A 14007-nucleotide genomic window follows, 5' to 3' on the forward strand; every position below is an offset into this window, starting at 1 on the left:
ATTATTAATGGGGGGTATCTGTGAGTATATTATTAATGGGGGTATCTGTGAGTATATTATTTATGTGGGGGTTACTGTGAGTATATTATTTATATGGGGTGACTGTATATATATTAATTATGGGGGGTATCTGTGAGTATATTATTTATGGGGGTATCTGTTAGTATATTATTAATGGGGGTATCTGTGAGTATATTATTTATGTGGGGGTTACTGTGAGTATATTATTTATATGGGGTGACTGTGAATATATTAATTATGGGGGGTATCTGTGAGTATATTATTTATGGGGGTATCTGTGAGTATATTATTTATGGGGGTATCTGTGAGTATATTATTTATGGGGATATCTGTGAGTATATTATTTATGGGGGTGACTGTGAGTATATTATTAATGGGGGTATCTGTGAGTATATAATTAATGGGGGTATCTCTGAGTATATTATTAATGGGGGGTATCTCTGAGTATATTATTAATGGGGGTATCTGTGAGTATATTATTTATGTGGGGGTTACTGTGAGTATATTATTTATATGGGGTGACTGTGAATATATTAATTAGGGGGGTATCTGTGAGTATATTATTTATGGGGGTATCTGTGAGTATATTATTTATGGGGGTATCTGTGAGTATATTATTAATGGGGGGTATCTGTGAGTATATTATTAATGGGGGGTATCTGTGAGTATATTATTAATGGGGGTTATCTGTGAGTATATTATTAATGGGGGGTATCTGTGAGTATATGAATTATGTGAGCGGTGGGTGTGAGTATATTTATGTGTTGCGTGTGGCAGTGCCAGTGGATCCAGGCTCACACACCCCTTGGTTCTCTCGATTCCCGGAGAAGATGTGGGAGAAGACAAACAACTGCCCGATGACATTAGCCATTTCCCAGTTAATCCCTTTCTTGTTGGCACGAGAGCAGCTGGAAAATGCCGGGTTACCGGCCTCTCCCGGGAGTGAAGTTGAAGGCAGGCGCGGTGCATATCACACAGTGTATGTTTTTAAGGGGTCCACGTTGCCAGCTCCTACGACACTTCGCCTAAATTAAAAGGCAACCAATCGAAACGGCCGGAAGGGGGGGGAGCCAAGCAATGCCGGGATGCCAATCACCCAGCGTGGAGCCAATCAGCGGGGGCCCTGCGCTCGGCTTCCTAGTATTTGGGCTAGTGTAGTGGTTGGTGTGCTCGCTTCGAGCTAAGGAAACATTCTCCAGTCCCAGCTCAGTGAGGGAGGGACACCGAGAGCTGTCACACAGGGAGAGAGAAAGGGGGAGCCCAACCCAAGCAACTTGCACTGACTTACTGTGAGCAGGAGGCACATCCCAACCTTCCACTGCAGCGGGGGGCACCAAGCACTGAGCAAAGAGCTGCAAGAGTAGGATGTGCCAGATGCTGCCCTTGCTACGGACCCTCGCACTGACCACTGACTCTTCCAAAGGGGGGGCACCGCTCCAACAATAACAACTTTGTGCCATGCATCTTCATCACCGCCGAGAGTTTGGGACAGGAGAGCGGCCAAAGTTGTAGAAGGAGAGGCGGAAGCAGAACGTGTCCCGGTCCCGCAAATGTCATGTCCCGGGAAGGCGGCGAGTGACGGGCAGTGGGCGCCACGAGAGACTGGGAGCGAGTAGGGATTTGTTACTCTTGGACAAAAGGAGCCACACGGGATTGTTGTTTAGCCAGCGGCATCCGCTAACAGGTGAACTGAGCTTGGCTGCGCGGAGCAGGGGGGAGCCTCATTGGGAGACATTGGCAAAGGGCTGATCCTCCAAGGACAAAAGTGCATCTCAAGGGGGAAGCGTTGACGGGCTGTTGCGGGGGAGGACGAGAGGAAGCCCTAAACCTGTGGATAGCAGCGTGCAGGGGGGAAGTGATGGCCACGGCTGCCTCTAACCCCTACCTCCCCAGCAACAGCATCCTCTCCCCGGGATCCATCGTGCACTCAGACTCAGGGGGGGGAATGCAGCCTGGAAGCGCCGCCGTCACCTCAGTGGCAGGAGGATACCGGGGGGACCCCACGGTGAAGATGGTGCAGAGTGACTTCATGCAGGGGGCAATGGCTGCCAGCAACGGGGGGCACATGCTGAGCCACGCACACCAGTGGGTTACTGCCTTACCCCACGCAGCGGCGGCGGCAGCAGCTGCAGCAGCGGCAGAGGCAGGCTCTCACTGGTCCAGCAGCCCGGTGGGTATGACAGGCAGTCCGCAGCACCCTCAGCAACAACAACAGGACGTTAAAGGGGGAGCTGGGAGAGACGAACTGCACCCTGGGGCCGCACTACATCACCGGCCACCTCACCTAGGACCCCATCAAGGGCATCCAGGAGGCTGGGGGGCGGCAGCCGCATCACACATTCAGTCAATGGCAGCGGGGACTCCACAGCAGCAGCAGCAACAACAGCAGCAGCAGCAGCAGCAAGCTCTTCTATACTCCCAAACGGGGGCATTCACTGTGAACGGTATGCTGAGCCCACCCCCGGGGAGCCAAAACCTGGTACATCCAGGACTAGTAAGGGGAGACACGCCAGAACTCGGGGACCATCCTGGGCATCATCATCACCACCATCACCAGCATCAACAACACCACCAGCAACAACAGCAGCAGCTTCACCATGATGGGTTGAATAGCCACGACCCTCATTCTGATGAAGACACCCCGACCTCGGATGACCTGGAGCAATTTGCCAAGCAGTTTAAGCAGCGCAGGATCAAGCTGGGCTTTACTCAGGCAGATGTGGGCCTGGCCCTGGGCACCCTCTATGGCAATGTCTTCTCCCAGACCACCATCTGCAGGTTCGAGGCGCTCCAGCTCAGCTTTAAGAACATGTGCAAGCTCAAGCCTCTGCTCAACAAGTGGCTGGAGGAGGCCGACTCCTCCACTGGCAGCCCCACCAGCATCGACAAAATCGCAGCGCAGGGCAGGAAGAGAAAGAAGAGGACTTCAATAGAGGTGAGCGTAAAAGGGGCATTGGAGAGCCACTTTCTCAAGTGCCCTAAACCAGCGGCTCAGGAAATCACCAACCTGGCGGACAGCCTCCAACTGGAGAAGGAGGTGGTTAGGGTCTGGTTTTGCAACCGCAGGCAGAAGGAGAAGAGGATGACCCCACCGGGGATCCAGCAGCAGACGCCAGATGATGTCTACTCCCAGGTGGGCAATGTAGGGGCTGACACACCGCCCCCTCACCACGGGATGCAGACTAGTGTGCAATGACTGGAGTGGGCACCCAGCAGCTGTCTGACCGGCCAGGCAATGGCAGGCAGCAACCATCACATTCAGCAGCCAGGCTCGCCCAGACTGCTCTCTTTTTTATAAACACATAACATATATAAATATATATATATATATACAGAGAGACCCAGTCGCATTCAGCAAAGCGCTTGGACTCGTACTGCCGTGGCACGTGGGTGGAGATGCAGAATGCACCAAAAAAATCTGCAGAGGTTCCTTTTTAATATATATATATTATATTTTTAATATTGTTTTTTATTTGCCTTACGACTCCCACCCAGCTCCAGCAAAGAGCAACTCCTTTGCCACTTCCCCTCTCCTTCTTCTATAAGAGCCAATATTTTGCCCAGCTTTAAGCATTATAAGGGATATCTATGTCTGGGATGTTTTTACTTTATAAGAAATATTTGTCCTTTTTTTTTACAATTAATATTATTATTATTATTGTTATTATTGTGACCATCCAGTAAAGGAGCTAATTAAAAGGAAGTGACCTGGAACTTGCAGAATCCGTGGGGCTGAGTTGTCAAAATAAGAAACTGCCAGCTGATCCCCACTGGTGCCTCAGTGCCCATATTTCAGCTAAGCGAGGAATTAGGTTCATGGCACCAAAGTGACCAGTTGCAATTTATTGGAATATATTTCTCGCTGGGATTAAACAGGGTACAGAACATCAAAGGCAGAGGGACAGAGTCTTGGCACCCGAACTTTATTCTCCAATATTAAATCATTTTTAAGATGTCAAGTACCGTATATTTTTGTGGCTCTTCCTAATGTTGGGAAAGTAGCACTCTCATGCCCACATTTTTTTTATTTAAACATAAAAATGACTGCTTATGATTGAAATATATTTAAAATACACTTTAGGAGATTTACATTCTGGACATCAGCAGCTGCACTTATCCCCCTCCAACCAAGTCCATAGCCAACTCTGAATGGGTGCTGAGGATGAGAGTCAATAATACTGCCATTTCCGTGCAGTGATTTTGGTACGTTTTAATAAACAGACTTTTTTTTAAAAAAAAAAAAAACACCATCAACAAAAAGACTGAAACAAAAAAAATGTAGATCTATTGATGATCTTAAAAAAATGTGCTTTATATTTTCATCAAATGACTTCTTTTAATATTTTATTCAGAATACCTATGGACTTCTGCAAAACAGTAATTTATTTTTTCCCCCCAAATCTTGTATTACGTGTTTTTTTTCTGAGACGAGCACAAATCAGAAATGGAAAAAATATGGACAGTTGTAGGTTACAATGGTCTCTTTTGATGTGATCATTTGATTGTAATTTAATTTTAGTAGTGGTTCCGTAAGAGCTGATTGAGATAATAAATTTGTTAGAATGACAAACTCCGTGTCTGATGCATAAAACATTCATTATGGCCATAATATTTACTAGGCAATATCACAATATCTGAATTCACAGGAAATTGCAATTCCTAAGGTTTTATTTTGATGTTTAGTCGCTCTGTATCTGTTTCCTCGTTCTGCAAATGGTTGATCCTCCAAACCTAATCATATCAAGTTTATCCTAATGAATCCACTGTTTGCTGGCCCTTTTACCAGTGGCATGGTTATCTCACTAGTCGATAGTCTAGGGTTGAATATGACAATAAAATCTATAGAACCCTAGAACATGTAATTATATTTGACCTCATGGCCTTTTTGCAATTCCAGCAGAATCAAACTATATTTTATTATTTTTTATCAAGTATTTTTTTTAGAATTATTTTGTTGAATTATTTTTCTTTGCAAACCATGTCCAGAGAAGATGCCGCATACAGTATATATTTTTTTTCGTATTTTGTATGTTGGGGGTTTAAGAGTGTAAGATTGATTCAAATGTGCAAATAACCCATATTATTATTAAGTAATGCTAAGTTATTCATTTGTGTTCATATTGTCCCAGCAGGAGATGGCATAATGGGGTTAGCTGGTAACAAAATCTGTTTTTATATTTAATCAGACTGTATGTTTAGTTTCATAAACCAATATTCAGTCCCAGAGTTTGTACATGGTTTTTCCTTCACCATCCTCTACAGCCAGCTGTGGAGAACGTTCTGCTAGATTCTGTTTTTCTGCACACAAGATATATAATATCTTCTTCACCTTGGGCTGTGGCAAGCAGAACAGCAGCCTGATGAGGCCTCCTGTCATTGGTATAAATCACGCTCACACCGATCTCATTGTTCAGACCAGCTTTATTTTATCTCTCAGGGTGACAGGCAAATCCCACCTACATCCCTGTTTGTCTGTACTGGAGAACTGGTTAAAGAGAGAATGATAACAATCCAGGGGTGGGTGCTTCCTTTTCTGTCAGTCTGTGTGTATTGTGGTTCCTTGTGCTGGTGTTTAAGGTGCCTTAAGGGGTGTTGGTTTGTGCTTACTGATCCCAAGAACATTCAGTCAGCCCCAGTATCTGAGAGTCGGGGAGCAGGGTCGTATACAGGGGGAGAGGCTGCTAATCCATTGGTGCCATGGTACTGTAAGAGTCCTGATTGTATCAGATTGTGCTAGGGAGGTGTGTACCTTGGCGATTTTGGTGGCTGCATTTGATATTCGTATTGTCTATTTTGTGCCAGTGGTATTTGCAATAAGGTCACATGGTGCCGTTGCAGTAGTGGTTGTACTGGGGATCATGAATCTGGGGATATTGGTACATGGCACTTCCTTTAGCTGTTTTAGACAATAGTCTCCTTATTCAGGCCTACAGCTCCCTTTCTTCTGCCTGTCTCACGATGGGAGTCAGGTGCCTGCAAATGCTGAGCCCAAGGCCAGAGATCACATTGGTTGCTGTGCTAGTTTTAGGGCCCTGCTGTTTGTGTTGTGATGGTTTGGTGAGCACCTTGCAGTGCTGGGCTGAAAAGCCTTAACCCCTTTCTCCACCTCCCCCACCGCCTAAATATGCTTTGTAATAAAAGCAGCTGTAGGGTCCCCACTCCAAGTGGATAACTCTAAATACTACTAACACGTGTAACTGGATTTATTATTGCCTTTATTTTATGTTCCTTTGTTTTTGTTCTGTTCCCTTAAATTATATATATATGTAACCTATTTATCTTGTTCAAAACATTTCTGGTTGTATTTATCCGTTTATTTTCATAATAAAATAGCCTTATCGAGCTAATACAAATGAACCAAGCGGACACAGTTGTTGTTGTTCTTAATCGAAGCCCTCCCAGATGAGAACTGGATCAGGGAAACTGATCATTATGCTGGGCAGCACCTCTAGCACGGCGCTGCCTATACATTTATATCCATTCTGTACATGTGCTCAGGAATACTAAGGCCTTAATCAGAACAGGAGGCAGCCAGTCATCTGACTCAGAGAGGGCTCCCAGGCTGGGGGCTTCATAAAGCATCACAATGTCTCTCAGAACAATAAATGTGTATGCAAGGGTGGCATTCAGTGTTGGGCTTAGTTCTATGTATATGCAGTGATAGTCTTTATACACAGATGTGTACTATGATTATATACAAAATATACATGCAGACACAAGCACTCACAATCTCCCATAAGTAGTTAAAGGGGTTGTTCAATTTTGAGATATCTTTTAGTATGATGTAGAGAGTGATATTCTGAGATAATTTGCAATTGGTTTTAATTTTTTATTATTGAAGGTTTTTGAGTTATTTGGCTTTTTATTCAGCAGCTCTTCAATTTGCATTTTAAGCAATCTGGTAACTATAGGCCAAATTACATTAGCAACCATGCATTGATTTTAATAAGAGACTGGAATAGGAATAGGAGAGAGTCTGAATAGAAGGATCTGCAATAAAAAGTAGCAATAACAATACATTTGTAACCTTATAGAGCATTTTTTTTCTTAGAAGGGGGGACAGCTACGCCCATTTGAAAGCTGCAAAGAATCAAAAGAAAAAGACAAAACGATACAACTATATAAAGAAAAAATAATGAAAACCAATTGAGAAGTTGCTTAGAATAGGCTGTTCTATAACATACTAAAAGTTATTTTGAAGGTGAAACACCCCTTTAAGCAACTTAATGTTAGTGTATTAACATTTATATGTAAATGTAATGAAAGCTGCATCTGTCTGTCTGTTTACCTTCTCTGCATTACTGGTTGTAACTCCTGAAACAATGTAGCAAAAGGCAGTGAATTAACAGACCAGAAGGAAAACTGACTTCTGCTACCTTGTTTCCTCAATCAGAACCATGGGACAAACCCGGCTTACAATTACATACAATAAACGTTAAAACCCATTCAAAACTTTAAATCAAATATCACATTATTGGCTGGAGATCCCCCTTTTCAGGTATCGACACCGATGTGGTTGTAGTATGATGTGCATGCTTTGCAATGAATGGGATCACAGAGAAGAGACGAGTATAGCTGCTGCCCCCTTGCTTAGTGAATACTGATGTGTTCTTACGTTACTATGAGCAGCGCAGCTCTCTATGTCCGTGCTGTAGTGACAATCTGATTAAGGGGGCAGTGTATGACGTCATGCCTGGCAGCTCTAGAGGTGTCTGTGACGTTGACACTGGAGGAGTGACGCCATACAATTCCGATGTAGCAAGAGGCCACACTTAGGGGTCAGGGGAAGAAACACGAAAAGCGATTTTACTGTATTTGTTCATCACAAATGGTTGCCCCTGATTACAGTTCACTGTGCTGTTTAATGAAAAAGAGGTTTCAGGCGAGAAACGGAATGTGTTTTAGAAAATAAAACTGCTGGCTGTTTCTTTTTCTATTTGTTTTTCTCCTTTATTGGCACGTGGACAGGGAAAAGGGTGTGCGGAACTAATTCCCTTCAGAAATGACATCCACAAACTGCAGTTTATATATAAAGTTTACTATAGAAATAAACTCAAAAGAAAGTAGAATATAACCCCGCACCCAAAAAACCTAAACGTTAGATTTAAAATGAATGTGGATTTAATAGTTGTGATAGCGTCTGTACTAGTTTAGGTGCATTGGTGTGGCCCATTCATTTGGTTCAGTGTTTTTGTCCCTAACCTGACTAGTTATTCTCGTCGTCTAGCCTGGACCCTACCCTAGCCTGTACCTGGCTGGTAGCTCACCTACAGCTTCTCTCTAGGTCCCTATGTTGTGGCCCTCCCCTACTGCAGGCTCCTAAAGTGTAAGTTACCATGCTGATAACTCTTCCTTGTTTTCTCAGCCTTGACATGGTCAACAGATATTTAGATAGGATGATACCAATTTCCACCTCAGAGTGATTTTTCAGTGTCTTAATGTGCATGTGAGCATGACATAGAATCAATGAAATCGCAGTTGTTCTGTAGCACCGACAGAGGTTATTTTGGGCCAATTCTAAGTAACTTTTCAATTGGTCTTCATTATTTATTTTTTATAGTTTATTTAATGATTTGCCTTTTTCCTCTGATTCTTTCCAGCTTTCAAAAGCCATCAAAAACAAATACTACACATGTACGGTTAACGCTACTTTTTATTGCTCATCTTTCTATTCAGAGCCACTCCTATCCATATTCCAGTCTCTTATTCATATAAATGCATAGTTGCTAGGGAATGTAGACCCTAGCAACCAAATGGCTGAAATTGCAAACTGGACAGCTGCTGAATAAAAAGCTAAATAACTCAAAAACCTTCAATAAGTAAAAAATGAAAACCAATTGCAAATTGTCTCGGAATATCACTCTCTACATCATACTAAATGTAACCCCTTTACGCGCTGTTAGGATTCTTGCTCCATGATCTGCAATATAAAGGTGCTTTCCTGCACCCTGCACTAACTGTTGTCGCTTTTTATTAGCTGTTTATATTTTGTGTCTGCTTTTTGTTGGTTTTGGTCTCTTATATGTTCGAGGTTATACATGTGCTTGATGTTATTATACATAGAAATATGTAGGGGATAATACAACAAAATGTTTCGTTTATATAATTGGATTACACTTTAGTGTGATTTTATTTTATTGAAAGGGCATATGACTGGGAGTATGTGAATAATAAGGGTAAAGATCCTCATGAACTCAAAACCCGGGCGGCTTTCTTGGTGCTATGGGATCAGAATGTTATCAGAATGCAGTGACTTTTAGGTTTCTGCCTCCCAAAAAGTGAGCCATGCGCAAAGGTTATGTTTAAAATGTGAGTTTGTATTTTATTTTGAATTCGATGTTTTTGTAGGGCCCTGAGTACAGGAGAATTCCAACTTGCAGTTGGTCAGTCCTTCTAAAACTCCAGCTCTCAGCATCCATCAACAGCCAAAGTTTGTCTGGTTATTCTGTCTGGGATTATATTGTATCATAGGAGATATAACAAGCGGAGTTGATTTTATTCAGGAGGCACCAGTCTTTAAACTAGAGGGATAAGGTTAGAATACCAGCCTAATGGGAGAGGTATAGCTACATTGTTATAGCATCATCAAATTGTCCAGAGAACAAGCCGTCTCATAAATAATATTAACACTGTGTTTGGTTGAGTTGCTTACACTTTTGGGGTAACCTAATAACAGTTTCAAAGTTAGCCCAAATCTCTAAACCCAATCAGATGTCTGGCCATTGACATAAATGCTGCCCGGTGATTGGTTACTATAGGGTACCAGACCCTTAGTTTACTTTGCACTGTTTATTAGCGTTAATATCGTTGTACCTTCTTTTAGCTCCTGATGTATTCGTATAGTACTAGCAAATCTACGGGCAGAATATCGCTATAATAATATAGCTATAGATTGTATTAGTGGAAGAGTTAACAGGCAAATAGTACAAACAGAACACAAATGCTGTATGTTTTGGAGGATTACTTCCCCATTAAACAGAGTATTCGGGTACCCTTATTATCCCTTATAATCCCTTATTAGCCGGCCTGGCCATGCAGGGCTCCCTTTAGCCCATCTTCCAGCTGAGGAATCCGCTAGAGGAGCCTGATAGCTGTGGCTGCTCCCACAGGTTGCCCTCCCCATGGCTCCCATTCACTATCACACACACAGAGGGAACTGCACGCTGCTTTCCCAGAGATTTAAATTTCGCGGATGAATTGCCATCCTCCAGTTGCCTAGCAACCCAGTTCAAGCAGTGCTAAAAATATGCGAGTTATTTTGTATTCTCATTAATAAAAATGGCACATCAGCCCGACCGTGCACAACTGCACCCTTCTCAGTAGCGCCAGTGTAGTGCGGATCCACCCTGCTATTATTACCTTGCCTGTGACTAGAAGTGCTCTCTGATGCACTGTCCAAACTCGGTATAATTTGGTGAGTCTATTGGCAGTGGCCATTGGGTTCATGGATGGTGAGGGACATACAGGTCGCTGAACCTGTAGGAGAAAAACAAGATGTGGCTTCATTCTCTTCATTCACCATGCCTTCAATACACAGGAAAGGGATAGTAACCACATTCCAAAGTGGAATACATCTATAGATTAAAGATGATCAAAAGGGCTGGGAAGCACAATGTATCATTTAAAGGAGACATAGGATAAATGAAAATAACCTTATTTTGTAGGCAATTGTAAGTAATGTATGGTGTTGCTTTTACATGGTGCTAAACATTAATATTATCTTTAAAAAATAGCCCCTTTATTGGAGCTCCCTATAGATGATCTCTGGTACCTGTCCCTGTTTCAAATGAGGGGTGGGCGTGTCCTAACGATGCCTGCCAGAAGCACAGTAGGAGGGGGACAGCCAATCACAGCCCTGCAGTCACACAAGCAAAGACAGGCTTCAGTTCCCTATCAGGTCTTGCTAGCTGCTGATTGGTTCCTTTCCTACAGTGCAGTGAGCTGAGAGCCACCTGCTCCCCTCCACAGCCTGGGAATTCAGGGAGCAGGAAGTGGAAAAGAAGGGAGGGATTATAAGGGCTTTTGCAGAACTATTCAATAAATCAGTCTGAACTGAAACACTACTTTTTAAAGCACAATTAAAGCACAATTGTTCTAAATGAGTATAAAACATTTACATTCTTATTTTTTACACAAAGGGGCACATTTACAAAGCTCGAGTGAAGGATTCGAATTAAAAAAACTTCGAATTTCGAAGTGTTTTTTTGGCTACTTCGACCATCGAATGGGCTAGTTCGACCTTCGACTACTACTTAGACTACTACTTCGACTACTACTTCGACTTCGAACTAAAAATCGTTCGACTATTCGACCATTCGATAGTCGAAGTACTGTCTCTTTAAGAAAAACTTCGACCCCCTAGTTCGGCAGCTAAAAGCTACCGAACTCAATGTTAGCCTATGGGGAAGGTCCCCATAGGCTTGCCTGCGTTTTTTTGATCGAAGGATATTCGTTCGATCGTTGGATTAAAATCCTTCGAATCATTCGATTCGAAGGATTTAATCGTTCGATCGAACGAATAATCCTTCGATCGTTCGATCGCAGGATTTGCGCTAAATCGTTCGACTTCGATATTCGAAGTCGAACGATTTTAGTTCCTGGTCGAATATCGAGGGTTAATTAACCCTCGATATTCGACCCTTAGTAAATCTGCCCCAAAATGTCTCCTTTAATATCCTGGCACTTCTATTTGCAAAATGCGGGTAAACGCTATTCCTGCCATCATTTGTCTGTGTGTACTAGTGACTGCTTTTCTCTCTATTCTATACGTGTTATCTGTTGTGTGTATAAATGTGCAATGTTTTACTTGTAACTCGGGTGTAAAAGTGAGAAAAGCAGTTAGCAGGTTAGTCCTGTAGCTTCTCTGCTGCACATTCTGTCCCTGTAGTACTCATGCTTGAGAGGCTCAACTAACATAAAGCTTCCATCAAGGGTTTTAATATTAGTTTGTAGCTGAGAAAACATAATTTCTTTTTTTTAAAGGTTTGGTTACTGGTATTGGTTACTGGTATGCTGGAAAAGCACGTTATTGGTGTACATTGGAAAATCAGCCTATCTTTTTTATTCTGCTGAAGACCATGAGATGTTTTTATCTGGCTGCTATCGTAGCTCCCAGTTGTTAAAGGGGAACTCCAGCTTCCAAATCACAATTTGAGGCCCACATAACACAGAAACCCCTAATATACCATCACAGTTACCTGTTTCTTCAAAAAGTATGAATAAATGCCATGTTCTATGCTGAAATCCAGCTGTTTAACGGTTCTTCTCTTTCTGCATCATTTGAAATCCTGGCAGGGAAGGAGGGACTAAACACTGATGCTACCAATTGTTACAACTTCTCCACAGCTTACAGACAGCATGCAGGAACTACATAACCCACAATGCATTGCACTTTGATGTTATTGAAAACATTCCTGATTGAAATTATGTGTGCAGGGAGTTGCGGGGTTTGGAGGATGCAGGCTAAGGACAGCTGGCTGTTGATACAAAGTTAGGGATGTCGCGGACTGTTCGCCGGCGAACTTGTTCGCGCGAACATCGGCTGTTCGCGTCCGCCGCAAGTTCGCGAACGTCGCGCGACGTTCGCCAATAGGCGTTCGCGTCAAAATCGTTCGACCATTCGACCATTCGATCGCTAAAATCGAAGGATTTTCGTTCGAATCGAACGATCAAAACCATTGGATTAAATGAAATCATTCGATCGAATGGCTGCGATCGTTCGATTCGAACGAAAATCGTTCGATCGAACGATTAAAATCCTTCGATCGTTCGAATCGAACGATTTTCGGATGTTCGAAGTTCGCGAACTGTTCGCGAACTGTTCGCATTTTTTTCCGGTGTTCGCGAACTGCGTTCGCGAACACATTATCGGCGGTTCGCTACATCCCTATACAAAGTAACAGTAGTTAGTAAGTTCAGCAAAGTAGTCAGACAGATCAGCAGGAGAGCCGGGGGCTAGGCTTAGGGAACTGTCAGAAACCATTAAAAACCATGAAAAGTCTGCATATTTTGTTATTTATGTATATCGCAAAGTTGCTTGAAAGTTATTTTTTTGTGGAGTTCCCCTTTAAGCATATGAAGCCACTACACACTGCAATCCTCACTGAACAGCCAATCTCAAGGTTACATTGTATCAAAACAAAGCTTTATTGAATCCATAGTTACATTATATCTCAATCATCCTTAAAGGGGAACTATCGCGAAAATGAAAATTTAATATAAGCTTCATCATACTGAAAGAAGAAACTTTCTAAATACAATCAATTAAAAATTCATTGACAGTTAAATCCAATATATCTTATAGGGGGCTCCTTTTGCCTAGAAGATGTATTAGAGCCACAAATACAGTCTCTCTACATGCAGAATTTGTGCAAAAGTCAGGTATTTTGTTAGATTTTGTTTGAACTGGAATCATTTATTTGATTGAGCTCTAATATATCTGCTAGAAAAGGAAGCCCCCTATAAGATATATGGGATCTAACTGTCAATGAGTATCTGATACCGAACTCCTGCATGAAGAGAGAATGAAGAGAAACAGATGCTGAGAGATGAATAGTGAACAAAAACTTGATTATTTCAGAAACAATGCAGACGTTTAAATTGATTGTATTTAGTAAGTTTCTTATTTAAGTATGATGAAGCTTATATTAAATTTTCAATTTCGCTATAGTTCCCCTATAAAGTATTTTTTTTGATAACAGTATATTTACACTTTTTGAACTGACATTCAAGCCTATCACGTAAAGCTGCCTAACGTTGTTTAACCATGTGCTTGCCATGTATTTGTAGGAGGCAGGGATTTATTCAGGGCCATCAGCCATGTAAGGAAATGACGAGAAATCAATAGATTTTTTTCTGAAGTAGGAGGACACGGCTTGGTACAAGAACTCGCGTCTGACAGACTCTGGGGGCTTGTTAAGGTCAATGGGAAGCTGGGCTGCTAAAATCAGTGTTTCTGTGGGAATGAGCCTATGGCCTCCTAATACA

General features: G+C 42.5%; 1 protein-coding gene across 1 annotated transcript; it reads left to right on the top strand.

Annotated features, from left to right (window-relative positions):
• Positions 1-642: 642 nt before the first annotated feature.
• pou3f3.S (POU class 3 homeobox 3 S homeolog) lies at positions 643-4246 on the top strand. Its single transcript, XM_018249784.2, has one exon. The coding sequence runs from the start codon at positions 1880-1882 to the stop codon at positions 3215-3217; it is 1338 nt and encodes a 445-aa protein (XP_018105273.1). The 5' UTR covers positions 643-1879; the 3' UTR covers positions 3218-4246.
• Positions 4247-14007: the final 9761 nt, after the last annotated feature.

This window comes from Xenopus laevis, chromosome 2S, assembly GCF_017654675.1.
Source record: "Xenopus laevis strain J_2021 chromosome 2S, Xenopus_laevis_v10.1, whole genome shotgun sequence".
In the NCBI taxonomy this organism is placed as follows: domain Eukaryota; kingdom Metazoa; phylum Chordata; class Amphibia; order Anura; family Pipidae; genus Xenopus; species Xenopus laevis.

Bases quoted from the DNA above. Each gene is read 5' to 3' on its own strand.
- pou3f3.S (XM_018249784.2), top strand. From the start codon at position 1,880: ATGGCCACGGCTGCCTCTAACCCCTACCTCCCCAGCAACAGCATCCTC.